Source organism: Toxotes jaculatrix, chromosome 14 (assembly GCF_017976425.1).
Source record: "Toxotes jaculatrix isolate fToxJac2 chromosome 14, fToxJac2.pri, whole genome shotgun sequence".
Lineage (NCBI taxonomy): Eukaryota > Metazoa > Chordata > Actinopteri > Toxotidae > Toxotes > Toxotes jaculatrix.
Genome location: NC_054407.1, coordinates 25,482,124 through 25,497,223, shown reverse-complemented (window position 1 = coordinate 25,497,223; position 15,100 = coordinate 25,482,124). Strand labels below are relative to the sequence as shown.

Sequence of the window (15,100 nt, the reverse complement as noted above, 5' to 3'; positions counted from 1 at the left end):
TCTGTCACACTCAGATGTCGATATGAGACAACAGATAGTTATATTTACCTTTACTGGTACAAACATCATTCTGACCTTCAGGCTCCTCAGTTCATTCTCTGGAAAGGAGCAAGATCAGCGAGTGGAGTTGAACATATTCCTGATAAACGATATCAGTCCCAAACAACAGATACATCAACTACACTGACCATAAGCAGACTAACCCTGGCAGACACAGCTCTCTACTACTGTGCTCTAGAAACACAGTGATACAAAGTGTAGAAGAGACTGTACAAAAACCTGAACACAGATATCTGACTCCTCTTCAAAGAGGAGGGAAGTGGTATTCAAACCACAGCTTCATATCAGATGGATTCTGCTAATTCCTCTTTTATCAGAGTCACTGTGGTTACAGCTGCTACAACATACAGTGATATGAGAGGAGGAACAGGCTGAGGGAGGAGCAACACTGTCAAAGAGCAGGACAGACAACAACTCCCACTGTCAGATGCATTCAATATCTAAAGCATACATAACACAGATACTGTGTGTAAGATGCTCTCACTGCTTTACTGTGGAATGTTTCCTTTGGTTCTCATCATACTAAAAGGTAGGTTAAAGCAGGAAGAAGAAATGACTTTAGAGGATCTGTTTGCTAGAAACCACTGGAACAGCCAATCACACTTTAACATGGTCTTTAACAACATTTGTCTCTTTCTTCAGGTGTCAGCTGTACACAACTGACTCCAGTCAAGGATGAAGAGTTCAGTTCAGAAGGCAGCTCTGTTACTCTGTCCTACACATACTCCAAAAAAGCAACTAATGAAAATTTCTTCTGGTATCGACAACATCCAGGAAAACCACCACAGTTCCTCATCTCTCACACAGGGAAAGGACAAGAAATATCATCAGGTCCAGTCTCTGAACTGACTGTTACTGTGAGTCGGGATCAAACCCAAATGGATCTGCAGATCTCCTCTGCTGCAGTGACAGACTCTGCTGTGTACTACTGTGCTGTGAAGCCCACAGTGACAGGAAACAGCACAACTCTGTACAAAAACCTTTGGAGCAAAGACAACAGAATACTCCACAACATCCACTAGAGGGAGTCACACACTGTTCAACTTCAATGGTTTCTTGTGATCCAGTCTGGATGCTTTTTACTCATGAGACACAGCTGTGATGAAGAGCTTTAGAAATGAAGATAATCTGACACCAGTCTCCTCCTACTGACCTGTAGAGGAGGCTGTTTGGCAGAGAACTGTTTCATTCCAGCTGTGAACCAAACACAACTCACAGAACCACTCACAACTTTGTCTCGCTGAACAGTTACAACACTTCACCTCAGTGAACATGGAAAAACTCGCTGCTCTTTTGTTCTTCTCAGCTCTCGTAGGTACGTATGTTTCAGACAAGAAAACCTGAAACACAAAGACAGTTTCAAAGCATCTCAGGACCAGGTTGGAGTTTTTTAGTTGAAGCTCAGGATTTAACATTTCAAAGATACAGATCTAAATGATAAAGACTCATCAGTAACAGCTGCAGACTCTGATGTTAACAGGATCATTTGTTTCCCTCATTAGGAAACAGCTTGGAGGATGATATTACTGCCAGCAGAGCTGAAGTGTTTTCATCAGAGGGTTGTACTGTTACTCTGTCCTGTAAATATTCAGTTAAAGCTCAAAACCTCCAGTGGTACCGACAGGATCCTGGATCAGGTCCTCAGTATCTTCTCCTCATCACTGACACAAAGGAGCCTGAAGTGGTGAAAGCAAAACCTCCACACCCTGGACTGACTGCTGAACTGAACGAGGAGAGGAATCGAGTGGATCTGCAGATCTCCTCTGCTGCAGTGACAGACTCTGCTGTGTACTACTGTGCTCTGCAGCCCACAGTGACAGGAAACAGCACAACTCTGTACAAAAACCTTTGGAGAAAAGACAACAGAATACTCCACAACATCCACTAGAGGGAGTCACACACTGTTCAGCCTCAGTGGTTTCTTATGATCCAGTCTAGATTCTTTGGACTGATCAGAATCAAACAACAGAAAATGAAGCAGTAAATGTCAGAGACACAGAGCTGCACTGAAAGTTGAACAAACTCATTGTTTCCTGCTCCTTCATCTCCAGAATTCAGAGAAACAACTACACGTGTTTTTCTACTGAACTCTGCTGAGACCTCTGCAAACAGTAGATGGGAACATTGAACTCATTCATTAGAGCAGATCAGACGACACATTAGCACAAGTTCTAGTAAATGATTGAAGCCTCCCACCATTGTACCTGTCCCAGAGACAGCAGCAGTCAGCAGCCTTAATGACTACAGCCCTGTGGCTGTCACTGCCACTGTAATGAAGTGTTTCCAGAGGCTGGTCCTAAGGCACAACAAATCTTCCCTTCCACCCACCATAGACCAAGACCAGTTTGCCTGTTGGAGTCCGTTGGGGTCGCAGACTTTTCATAAAGTCACTAAAGGAAGGAGGACCACAAACATCATCAAGGACTCATCTGATCCAGGCCACCACCTGTTCACTCTGCTGCCCTCTGGGAGGCGCTATAGGTCCACTGAGACCTGAACTTCCTGAGTCCTGAATAGTTTCTACCAAACAACTGAACTTTGTCAATTGTTCTTGTTAATCCCTGTCACCACATGGAACCAGGATTAAGAATTTAAACCTGGAAGGCTGGACTAAGGTTTCAAATGTGGCTCAGAAAAAGGAATTAGAACGATTGAAGTTCTAGACAGGAATGAAAACCTAATGTCCTTTCAAGACCTGGAAACTATATTTAATTTACCAAGTAAAGACTTGATGAAATTCCTACAAATAAGGAAGGGGAAGAAAGTTCATCTAAACATTGCTCAGGTAAAGGATTGATTTCCTCAGTTTATTAATTTAAGCTCAAGGTTCACAAGGATCCTAAAGGAAAACTGTACAAGTAGCAAAGAAAGAGATTAATGAAGCCTACAAACAGCTGGAAGAAAATATTAGAGGACACAAAGATGATCACCTGGCCCCGCCCACTGAAGTCCCCCTCAGCCAATGAGATTATTTGTGTCTCCAGAGCAGAAATGTTTGAGGAAGTAAAAGCACAATCAGCTTGATGTTGAGGAGAAGGGCTGTGCAGCAGAGAGGCTGTTTAGTTGCTTGATTCTACTGCAGTGGAAGAACATTGTTCATCTGCTGTCTGTTTGGCTTCAACAACTCCAAAGACATGTTGCTTTACCTCTTTTTGCTTTTATCTGACTTCATAGGTGAGTTTCCCAGCTAATGAGTGTCTCAGTTCACCTGCTGCTTTAACAAGATATTTGCTCTACATTTCATAAGCAGAGGTTTATCTGTGGAACTTTACACTTTCCATGATAGAAAAACAGGACGTTTGTCTTGGTTCTTAAATCCATGTCAGAATGATCACATGGTGAAGAAAAAGTCAACAACCTCTGTTGAGTCTCTTCATGGTTGAATCTCTTGCAAACTAACTGATATGAATAACTCTCATTTTGCAGCCATGGGCTCCATGAACAGCATCAAGCCAGAAAGTACAGAAGAAGTTGTTGAAGTGGGAAGAACCATCAGCCTGACCTGTAAATATGAGGGTTCTATCAGGAATATTCAGTGGTACCGACAGAACCACAGATCCAGACCAGAGTTCCTGCTCTCCATCACAGAGTCAGGATCGACTCATCCATCTCTTTCTGATTTCTCAGCTCACATTGACAAAACAGAGAAACGTGTAGATCTGAAGATCATCTCAACTAAAGTGACAGACTCTGCTGTGTACTACTGTGCTCTGCAGCCCACAGTGACAGGAAACAGCACAACTCTGTACAAAAACCTTTGGAGCAAAGACAACAGAATACTCCACAATATCCACTAGAGGGAGTCACACACTGTTCAACCAAGCCAGAGGAAACCAATCAGTTAGAGAAGCTCACAAGAGAAGAGAAAATCCAGATCTAAGAGGAGACGGAGAGATTCAGGGAGGAGCTGAGCTGTTACTGAACTATAGAAGAGAGAGGAACTTCCATATTCAGCAGAGTTCAATACACAGACCATAAACTTTCCCTTTATTCAACATGCTGTCATTAGACTATAATCTACTGTCTCTACTGTTTGTCTCTACTCTAACAGGTATGTTACAATCTGCATTTGAAACCAAGTTTTAATTCCAATATTTTCGAAATGTGACTCACTTTTTGAGAGTTTTGTGACAGATTAAAAACAGATTTCTCTTTCTTCAGGTGTCAGCTGTGAACAACTGACTCCAGTCAAGGATGAAGAGTTCAGTTCAGAAGGCAGCTCTGTTACTCTGTCCTACACATACTCCAAAAAAGCTGCTGCTGGTGATGAGTTTTACTGGTATCGACAACATCCAGGAAAAAAACCACAGTTCCTCATCTCTCATATGGGGTCAGGAAAAATATTAAATCCAGTCTCTGGACTGACTGTTACTGTGAGTCGGGATCAAACCCAAATGGATCTGCAGATCTCCTCTGCTGCAGTGACAGACTCTGCTGTGTACTACTGTGCTGTGAGGCCCACAGTGACAGGAAACAGCACAACTCTGTACAAAAACCTTTGGAGCAAAGACAATAGAATACTCCACAACATCCACTAGAGGGAGTCACACACTGTTCAGCCTCAGTGGTTTCTTATGATCCAGTCTAGATTCTTTGGACTGATCAGAATCAAACAACAGAAAATGAAGCAGTAAATGTCAGAGACACAGAGCTGCTCTGAAAGTTGAACAAACTCATTGTTTCCTGCTCCTTCTTCTTCAGAATTTAGAAAAACAACTACACGTGTTTTTCTACTGAACTCTGCTGAGACCTCTGCAAACAGTAGATGGGAACATTGAACTCATTCATTAGAGCAGATCAGACGACACATTAGCACAAGTTCTAGTAAATGATTGAAGCCTCCCACCATTGTACCTGTCCCTGAGACAGCAGCAGTCAGCAGCCTTAATGACTACAGCCCTGTGGCTGTCACTGCCACTGTAATGAAGTGTTTCCAGAGGCTGGTCCTAAGGCACAACAAATCTTCCCTTCCACCCACCATAGACCAAGACCAGTTTGCCTGTTGGAGTCCGTTGGGGTCGCAGACTTTTCAGAAAGTCATCAAAGGAAGGAGGAACACAAACATCATCAAGGACTCATCTGATCCAGGCCACCACCTGTTCACTCTGCTGCCCTCTGGGAGGCGCTATAGGTCCACTGAGACCTGAACTTCCAGAGTCCTGAATAGTTTCTACTGAAGAACTGAACTCTGTCAATTGTTCTTGTTAATCTCTGTCACCACATGGAACCAGGATTAAGAATTTAAACCTGGAAGGCTGGACTAAGGTTTCAAATGTGGCTCAGAAGAAGGAATTAGAAAGATTGAAGTTCTAGACAGGAATGAAAACCTAATGTCCTTTCAAGACCTGGAAACTATTTAATTTACCAAGTAAAGATTTTATGAAATTCCCACAAATAAGGAAGGGGAAGAAACTTCATCTAAACATTGCTCAGGTAAGGGATTGATTTCCTCAGTTTATTAATTTAAGCTCAAGGTTCACAAGGATCATAAAAAAAAGTGTACAAGCAGCAAAGAAAAAGATTAATGAAGCCTACAAACAGCTGGAAGAAAATATTATTAGGACACAAAGATGATCACCTGACCCCGCCCCTGAAGTCCTCCTCAGCCAATCAGATTCTTTGTGTCTCCAGAGCAGAAATGTCTGAGGAAGTAAAAGCACAATCAGCCTGATGTTGAGGAGAAGGGCTGTGCAGCAGAGAGGCTGTTTAGTTGCTTGATTCTACTGCAGTGGAAGAACATTGTTCATCTGCTGTCTGTTTGGCTTCAACAACTCCAAAGACATGTTGCTTTACCTCTTTTTGCTTTTATCTGACTTCATAGGTAAGTTTCCCAACTAATGAGTGTCTCAGTTCACCTGCTGCTTTAACAAGATATTTGGCCGCCATTTTATGACTTTGACAGCTGAAAACTCACAATCATCTGTCTTTGTCATGACGTCCTGTACAATCTAGTTATGATGTGAGCTCCAGTTGAGCTGTTTGTGTCCACAGAGTAACACTGTACACTGACATTTTCCACTGTCTTCTCCTCTCAGCCTCATGGACAATGTTGCTCTAATGGCTTCATTTTCTCCACTTTTTCCAGGACTAATAGCTGGAGACACAATCTCTCCTGAACGAGCTGAAGTCAGTGGAACAGAAGGACAATCTGTCACACTCACATGTCAATATCAGACAAACCTGAGGAATATTTACCTTCACTGGTACAAACATCATTCTGACTTTCAGGCTCCTCAGTTTATTCTCTGGAAAGGAGCAAAGAGGAGCACAGCTGAACATATTCCTGATAAACGATATCAGTCCCAAACAACAGATACATCAACTACACTGACCATAAGCAGACTAACCCTGGCAGACACAGCTCTCTACTACTGTGCTCTAGAAACACAGTGATACAAAGTGTAGAAGAGACTGTACAAAAACCTGAACACAGATATCTGACTCCTCTTCAAAGAGGAGGGAAGTGGTATTCAAACCACAGCTTCATATCAGATGGATTCTGCTAATTCCTCTTTTATCAGAGTCACTGTGGTTACAGCTGCTACAACATACAGTGATATGAGAGGAGGAACAGGCTGAGGGAGGAGCAACACTGTCAAAGAGCAGGACAGACAACAACTCCCACTGTCAGATGCATTCAATATCTAAAGCATACATAACACAGATACTGTGTGTAAGATGCTCTCACTGCTTTACTGTGGAATGTTTCCTTTGGTTCTCATCATACTAAAAGGTAGGTTAAAGCAGGAAGAAGAAATGACTTTAGAGGATCTGTTTGCTAGAAACCACTGGAACAGCCAATCACACTTTAACATGGTCTTTAACAACATTTGTCTCTTTCTTCAGGTGTCAGCTGTGAACAACTGACTCCAGTCAAGGATGAAGAGTTCAGTTCAGAAGGCAGCTCTGTTACTCTGTCCTACACATACTCCAAAAAAGCTGATTATAATGATTATTTCTTCTGGTATCGACAACATCCAGGAAAACCACCACAGTTCCTCATCTCTCATCTGGCATCAGGAGATCTATCATCAGATCCAGTCTCTGGACTGAATGTTACTGTGAGTCGGGATCAAACCCAAATGGATCTGCAGATCTCCTCTGCTGCAGTGACAGACTCTGCTGTGTACTACTGTGCTGTGAGGCCCACAGTGACAGGAAACAGCACAACTCTGTACAAAAACACAAGCTGACTCACTGACAAGCTGCTGGAAGCCTTTTTTCCAACAAAGTGCTGAACTCAACTTTTTAGCTCCACTAGAGGGCGACATTATGAAGTAGGCGGTGCACTACTTGTGCTCTCTGTTCAAGCATTGTGTCAATAATAACTGCTGCTGTGAAGAGAAGAATTGTCAGACTCAGTGTTGAACATCAGCTACTTTCTCCTGTTGCTTTAAACCTTCTTGTAGAGATGGAACATTGGCTGTGGATGATTCTTGCTGCTCTTTTCTTTGGTAAGATACAAAGCACAACATGTTTCCTCTTCAAACACTTTGACATATTACTGAGCTGTACAGTCAGAGCTTTCAATGTTTATGATAGAGAAAATCACAGCAGATCATTTGTGCTGACATTTGTTAGCTTGTAAAAACACTTTCTATGCTTCAAAGTGACAATGATCAGTGAAAATCACATCTATTCTACATGTCTGTGTGTCTGACTCTCTGGCTCCGTAATTCTGTAAAGCTACTGATTGATCTCCTTGAATCAATCATCTTTATTGATTGATCTCTTCCTCTGCATGTTCTGTTCTTCCCCAGAGTGTAAAGGAGAAGACAGAGTGATCCAGCCAACAGGAGATGTCATTGCTGCTGAAGGAGAGACAGTTATACTCCATTGTACATATGAAACAACCAGTTCAGTACCAACTTTGTTCTGGTACAAACAAGAAGCAAATGATTTTCCCAAGTTTTTACTTCGACGTTTCTCTGGAACAAAAGATCCTGAAGACTCTCAGAAAACAAGATTTCATGCTGAGCTCAAAGAGAAATCAGTTCCTCTGAAGATCCAGAAGCTTCAGCTGTCTGACTCTGCTGTGTACTACTGTGCTCTGCAGCCCACAGTGACAGGAAACAGCACAACTCTGTACAAAAACCTTTGGAGCAAAGACAACAGAATACTCCACAACATCCACTAGAGGGAGTCACACACTGTTCAGACTCAATGGTTTCTTATGATCCAGTCTAGATTCTTTGGACTGATCAGAATCAAACAATAGAAAATGAAGCAGTAAATGTCAGAGACACAGAGCTGCTCTGAAAGTTGAACAAACTCATTGTTTCCTGCTCCTTCATCTCCAGAATTCAGAGAAACAACTACACATGTTTTTCTACTGAACTCTGCTGAGACCTCTGCAAACAGTAGATGGGAACATTGAACTCATTCATTAGAGCAGATCAGACGACACATTAGCACAAGTTCTAGTAAATGATTGAAGCCTCCCACCATTGTACCTGTCCCAGAGACAGCAGCAGTCAGCAGCCTTAATGACTACAGCCCTGTGGCTGTCACTGCCACTGTAATGAAGTGTTTCCAGAGGCTGGTCCTAAGGCACAACAAATCTTCCCTTCCACCCACCATAGACCAAGACCAGTTTGCCTGTTGGAGTCCGTTGGGGTCGCAGACTTTTCAGAAAGTCATCAAACCTGGAAACTATATTTAATTTACCAAGTAAAGACTTGATGAAATTCCTACAAATAAGGAAGGGGAAGAAACTTCATCTAAACATTGCTCAGGTAAAGGATAGATTTCCTAAGTGTATTAATTTAAGCTCAAGGTTCACAAGGATCCTAAAAGAAAAGTTTACAAGCAGCAAAGAAAGAGATTAATGAAGCCTACAAACAGCTGGAAGAAAATATTAGAGGACACAAAGATGATCACCTGGCCCCACCCACTGAAGTCCTCCTCAGCCAATCAGATTCTTTGTGTCTCCAGAGCAGAAATGTCTGAGGAAGTAAAAGCACAATCAGCTTGATGTTGAGGAGAAGGGCTGTGCAGCAGAGAGGCTGTTTAGTTGCTTGATTCTACTGCAGTGGAAGAACATTGTTCATCTGCTGTCTGTTTGGCTTCAACAACTCCAAAGACATGTTGCTTTACCTCTTTTTGCTTTTATCTGACTTCATAGGTAAGTTTCCCAACTAATGAGTGTCTCAGTTCACCTGCTGCTTTAACAAGATATTTGGCCGCCATTTTATGACTTTGTCAGCTGAAAACTCACAATCATCTGTCTTTGTCATGACGTCCTGTACAATCTAGTTATGATGTGAGCTCCAGTTGAGCTGTTTGTGTCCACAGAGTAACACTGTACACTGACATTTTCCACTGTCTTCTCCTCTCAGCCTCATGGACAATGTTGCTCTAATGGCTTCATTTTCTCCACTTTTTCCAGGACTAATAGCTGGAGACACAATCTCTCCTGAACGAGCTGAAGTCAGTGGAACAGAAGGACAATCTGTCACACTCACATGTCAATATCAGACAACATCTAATTATCCTCGCCTTCACTGGTACAAACATCATTCTGACCTTCAGGCTCCTCAGTTTATTCTCTTGAAAGGAGCAAAGCAGAGCACAGCTGAACATATTCCTGATAAACGATATCAGTCCCAAACAACAGATACATCAACTACACTGACCATAAGCAGACTAACCCTGGCAGACACAGCTCTCTACTACTGTGCTCTAGAAACACAGTGATACAAAGTGTAGAAGAGACTGTACAAAAACCTGAACACAGATATCTGACTCCTCTTCAAAGAGGAGGGAAGTGGTATTCAAACCACAGCTTCATATCAGATGGATTCTGCTAATTCCTCTTTTATCAGAGTCACTGTGGTTACAGCTGCTAATGAAACACTGGGAGGATTCACATGAGCAGCAAATCCACATCAATGACAAACCACCTGGATGATGCTTCAAACACAACACACCATGAAGACAAGAAAATCAATACACAAGTAACTTAAAGTTAATCTGAAGACTTCACACTAACAAGATTCAGTGGGTGTTAGAAAAGTCCAACCAAATCAGCCAAGACCCGGAGACGATCAAAGCTTACAGTGTTTTATTCTTGTAAGAAGTAGCATACATCAACCATGGGTCAGAAAGGGATCTTTGTAATACTCCAAGGTGAGAAGTCTCTGTACTTCTTTATACACACAGGATGTCCACCTCCCCTCAAGCTGATAGTCATAAAGTCAAAACATGCAGATATAGCTGGTTTCCTTGAGCGAGAAAGACAACATCACGTCTGCCTCTGTATCTGTATCAGAGGAACAATGTGTGCGCCTTGTAGCAGTTCAAGGTGTTATAGCTCAGGCTGCACAGAACGGGAATCAAAACATACAGTGCATCTGGAAAGTATTCACATCTGTTACAGCCTTATTCCAAAATGGATTAAATTCATTTTTCCCCTCAAAATTCTACACACAACACCCCATAATGACAATGTGAAAATGTTATTTTGAAATGTTTGCAAATTAATTAAAAATCCCAAATCACATGTACATAAGTATTCACAGCCTTTGCTCAGTACTTTGTTGATGCACCTTTGGCAGCAATTACAGCCTCAAGTCTTCTTGAATATGATACCACGAGCTTGGCACATCTGTCTTTGGCCAGTTTCACCCATTCCTCTTTGCAGAACCTCTCAAGCTCCATCAGGTTGGACGGGCAGTGCCGGTGCACAGCCATTTTCACATCTCTCCAGAGATGTTCAATCGGATTCAAGCCTGGGCTCTGGCTGGGCCACTCAAGGACATTCACAGAGTTGGTCTGAAGCCACTCCTTTGTTATCTTGGCTGTGTGCTGCTGAAAGATGAACTGTCCTAGTCTGAGGTTAAGAGGTCTCTGGAGCAGGTTTTCATCCAGGATGTCTCTGTACATTGCTGCATTCATCTTTCCCTCTGTCCTGACCAGTCTCCCAGGTCCTGTCACTGAAAAACATCCCCACAGCCTGATGCTGCCACCGCCATGCTTCACTGTAGGGATGGTATTGGCCAGGTGATGAGCGGTGCCTGGTTTCCTCCAAACATGACGTCTGGCATTCACACCAAAGAGTTCAATCTTTGTCTCATCAGACCAGAGAATTTTATTTCTCATGGTCTGAGAGTCCTTCAGGTGCCTTTTGGCAAACTCCAGGTGGACAGCCATGTGTCTTTTACTAAGGAGTGGCATCCGTCTGGCCACTCTACCATACAGGCCTGATTGGTGGATTGCTGCAGAGATGTCCGTCTGGAAGGTTGTCCTCTCTCCACAGAGGAACACTGGAGCTCTGACAGAGTGAACATCGGGTTCTCGGTCACCTCCCTGACTAAGGCCCTTCTCCCTCGATTGCTCAGTTTAAGCGGCCGGCCAGCTCTAGGAAGAGTCCTTGTGGTTCCAAACTTCTTCCATTTACAGATGATGGAGAGCACTGTGCTCATTGAGACCTTCAAAGCAGCAGAAATTTTTCTGTACGCTTCCCCAGATTTGTACCTTGAGACAACCCTGTCTCGGAAGTCTACAGACAATTCCTTTGACTTCATGCTTGGTTTGTGCTCTGACATGCACTATCAACTGTGGGACCTTATATAGACAGGTGTGTGCCATTCCAAATCATGTCCAATCAACTGAATTTACCACAGGTAGACTTCAATTAAGCTGTAGAAACATTTAAAAGATGATCAGTGGAAACAGGATGCAGGATTTGAGCTTTAAGGCAAAAGCTGTGAATACTTATGTACATGTGATTTCTTTATCAAACATTTGCAAACATTTAAAAAACTGTTTTCACATTGTCATTATGGGGTGTTCTGAACAAAGGTATGAGCTAATATATAACAGAGCATATGCATCTCATTATTTTTAAATCAGTGGGAAAAAAAACTTTTTTGTTCAATAAGATTTACCAGGCAGGAGAGTCCAACTGAAAAAGCTGGAGAGCACCGTGTGTAGAAAATGTAAAAGCAACTGGTCCAATGCTTCAGGAGTTTTCCAACGATTGATAATAATTTGAATATTAATTATAATGCTGCCATGTGGCTTTTCAGACCATGTTTGACAAGATTCCTGATTGACTGGATGATGATGGTGAAAATGTGTCCAAAGCAAAAGAAAGAAAAAGAAAAGCCAGCAGAATAACAGAGGTTCATCTTTCTGGGCTTAAAGCTGTAAAATATATTGAGCTGTGCTTTTACTATTCATAACATACAGTGATATGAGAGGAGGAACAGGCTGAGGGAGGAGCAACACTGTCAAAGAGCAGGACAGACAACAACTCCCACTGTCAGATGCATTCAATATCTAAAGCATACATAACACAGATACTGTGTGTAAGATGCTCTCACTGCTTTACTGTGGAATGTTTCCTTTGGTTCTCATCATACTAAAAGGTAGGTTAAAGCAGGAAGAAGAAATGACTTTAGAGGATCTGTTTGCTAGAAACCACTGGAACAGCCAATCACACTTTAACATGGTCTTTAACAACATTTGTCTCTTTCTTCAGGCGTCAGCTGTGAACAACTGACTCCAGTCAAGGATGAAGAGTTCAGTTCAGAAGGCAGCTCTGTTACTCTGTCCTACACATACTCCAAAAAAGCTGCTGCTGGTGATTATTTCTTCTGGTATCGACAACATCCAGGAAAACCACCACAGTTCCTCATCTCTCATCTGGCATCAGGACAACTATCATCAGATCCAGTCTCTGGACTGAATGTTACTGTGAGTCGGGATCAAACCCAAATGGATCTGCAGATCTCCTCTGCTGCAGTGACAGACTCTGCTGTGTACTACTGTGCTGTGAAGCCCACAGTGACAGGAAACAGCACAACTCTGTACAAAAACCTTTGGAGCAAAGACAACAGAATACTCCACAACATCCACTAGAGGGAGTCACACACTGTTCAACCTCAGTGGTTTCTTATGATCCAGTCTAGAATCTTTTTACTCATGAGACACAGCTGTGATGAAGAGCTTTAGAAATGAAGATAATCTGACACCAGTCTCCTCCTACTGACCTGTAGAGGGGGCTGTTTGGCAGAGAACTGTTTCATTCCAGCTGTGAACCAAACACAACTCACAGAACCACTCACAACTTTGTCTCACTGAACAGTTACAACACTTCACCTCAGTGAACATGGAAAAACTCGCTGCTCTTTTGTTCTTCTCAGCTCTCGTAGGTACGTATGTTTCAGACAAGAAAACCTGAAACACAAAGACAGTTTCAAAGCATCTCAGGACCAGGTTGGAGTTGTTTTAGTTGAAGCTCAGGATTTAACATTTCAAAGATACAGATCTAAATGATAAAGACTCATCAGTAACAGCTGCAGACTCTGATGTTAACAGGATCATTTGTTTCCCTCATTAGGAAACAGCTTGGAGGATGATATTACTGCCAGCAGAGCTGAAGTGTTTTCATCAGAGGGTCGTACTGTTACTCTGTCCTGTAAATATTCAGTTAAAGCCGAAAACCTCCAGTGGTACCGACAGGATCCTGAATCAGGTCCTCAGTATCTTCTCCTCATCACTGACACAAAGGAGCCTGATGTGGTGAAAGCAAAACCTCCACACCCTGGACTGACTGCTGAACTGAACGAGGAGAGGAATCGAGTGGATCTGCAGATCTCCTCTGCTGCAGTGACAGACTCTGCTGTGTACTACTGTGCTGTGAGGCCCACAGTGACAGGAAACAGCACAACTCTGTACAAAAACCTTTGGAGCAAAGACAACAGAATACTCCACAACATCCACTAGAGGGAGTCACACACTGTTCAACCTCAATGGTTTCTTATGATCCATTCTAGTATTCACATGTAGGTATTTCTATTATTGCTTGGTTTGGAAACCTAAACTTGTCCAATGAGAACAGACTTGGAAGTCTTGGTAAAATGAGCAGGAAGATCTCAGGGAGGAGTCAGACCAAGCTTTTGCTCATTTATAACAGACAGGTCCTTTGGAGGCCTTATGCTATATTGGACTGTCAGGACCATCCACTTCAGAGGGAGTTTGAGCTGCTGTCCTCAGGCTGTCGTTTCAGGACACCTGTTCTGAGGACTGAAAGGCTCCATGTCTCTCTCATCCCAAATGCTACTGATGTTTAAAGGACACTAACACTCTGGTTGCATTCCTTGCACGACCCTGGCACATCTGCTCACTTGTGTATTTGTAAATCATTTTAACTATGTATATTTGGACACATGGATATTTAATATCAATTTTAACCAAACTGAGAGATTCAAGTAATAACCACAACTGGTCAAAAAGTTTAAAATACCCCACTTTTTCCAGTTTTTCATTGAAAATGATGCAGTTTAATGTCTCATTGTACTCTGAAGTGAACAAATAAACAACTGGACTGAAGAAGAAGAAATCATGTAAAAAATTTATAAACCAAAATTTATTCTGAACTTTTGACTCTTCAAAGCAGCTACCTTTGGCAGATATAACAGCTGAACACACCCGTGGCATTCTTTCTACAATGCAAATAAAATATACTTCAGAAAGTTCTTCCCAACTCTGTTGCAGAGGTTCCCATAAATGTTTGGCACTTATAGGTTGCTTTGCTTTTTATCTTCTGTACAGTTCATCCCAAACCAGCTGGATGGGGTTAAAGTCTGGAGGCTGTGCTGGCTGATCCATGTTTGCAATTTTACCATCTTGTTCTTTTTTCCTCAGGTAGTTCTGGCAAAGCTCGGACTTCTGTTTTGGGTCATTATCTTGCTGTAGGATAAACCCCTGACCAACTAGGTGCATACCAGAGGGTACTGCATGGCACTGCAGCATGCTGTGGTAGCTGTTTTGGTTCAGGAGGCCTCTCACTCTGTACAAGTCACCGACCCTGGATCCAGCAAAACAGCCCCAGACCATCACACTTTCTCCTCCATGTTTGACAGTTGATGTCACACACTGAGGAACTATCCTTCCCGACAGCGTACAAAACTCCTGCGTGATGAGCCGAAGATTTCAAATTTTGATTCATCAGTCCATCACACCTTAGTCCATTGGGGTGTTTCAAGCTTCTTTTTCTCATTCTGAAGTCTTAGCACTGGTTTTCTTACTGTAA

At 42.5% G+C, this 15,100-nt stretch overlaps 1 protein-coding gene and 4 gene segments (V, D, J or C); all 5 read left to right on the top strand.

The window, feature by feature from the left end:
• Positions 1 to 261: 261 nt before the first annotated feature.
• LOC121193477 lies at positions 262 to 1,241 on the top strand. The segment is given in 2 exon segments: positions 262 to 589; positions 703 to 1,241. Coding segments are annotated over 2 exon segments (435 nt in total).
• Positions 1,242 to 1,251: 10 nt separating this feature from the next.
• LOC121193518 lies at positions 1,252 to 1,876 on the top strand (the record flags this gene model as incomplete). The annotated part of the segment is given in 2 exon segments: positions 1,252 to 1,375; positions 1,563 to 1,876. Coding segments are annotated over 2 exon segments (357 nt in total), but the record flags the coding sequence as incomplete, so codon positions are not given.
• Positions 1,877 to 3,063: 1,187 nt separating this feature from the next.
• On the top strand, positions 3,064 to 3,857 carry LOC121193501. The segment is given in 2 exon segments: positions 3,064 to 3,234; positions 3,487 to 3,857. Coding segments are annotated over 2 exon segments (411 nt in total).
• A 170-nt stretch (positions 3,858 to 4,027) lies between these two features.
• Positions 4,028 to 7,455, top strand: LOC121193509. The segment is given in 2 exon segments: positions 4,028 to 4,111; positions 6,907 to 7,455. Coding segments are annotated over 2 exon segments (402 nt in total).
• A 4,797-nt stretch (positions 7,456 to 12,252) lies between these two features.
• LOC121193792 lies at positions 12,253 to 14,193 on the top strand. Its single transcript, XM_041056254.1, has 4 exons — positions 12,253 to 12,431; positions 12,545 to 12,918; positions 13,151 to 13,217; positions 13,406 to 14,193. Exons 1-4 carry the CDS (start codon positions 12,377 to 12,379, stop codon positions 13,789 to 13,791), a joined length of 882 nt encoding a protein of 293 aa, XP_040912188.1. The 5' UTR covers positions 12,253 to 12,376; the 3' UTR covers positions 13,792 to 14,193.
• Positions 14,194 to 15,100: the final 907 nt, after the last annotated feature.

Bases quoted from the DNA above. Each gene is read 5' to 3' on its own strand.
- LOC121193792 (XM_041056254.1), top strand. From the start codon at position 12,377: ATGCTCTCACTGCTTTACTGTGGAATGTTTCCTTTGGTTCTCATCATA. The intron at 12,919-13,150 runs CACTAGAGGGAG...CTCACTGAACAG, and splicing joins ACAGAATACTCCACAACATC to TTACAACACTTCACCTCAGT. The intron at 13,218-13,405 runs GTACGTATGTTT...TTCCCTCATTAG, and splicing joins GTTCTTCTCAGCTCTCGTAG to GAAACAGCTTGGAGGATGAT.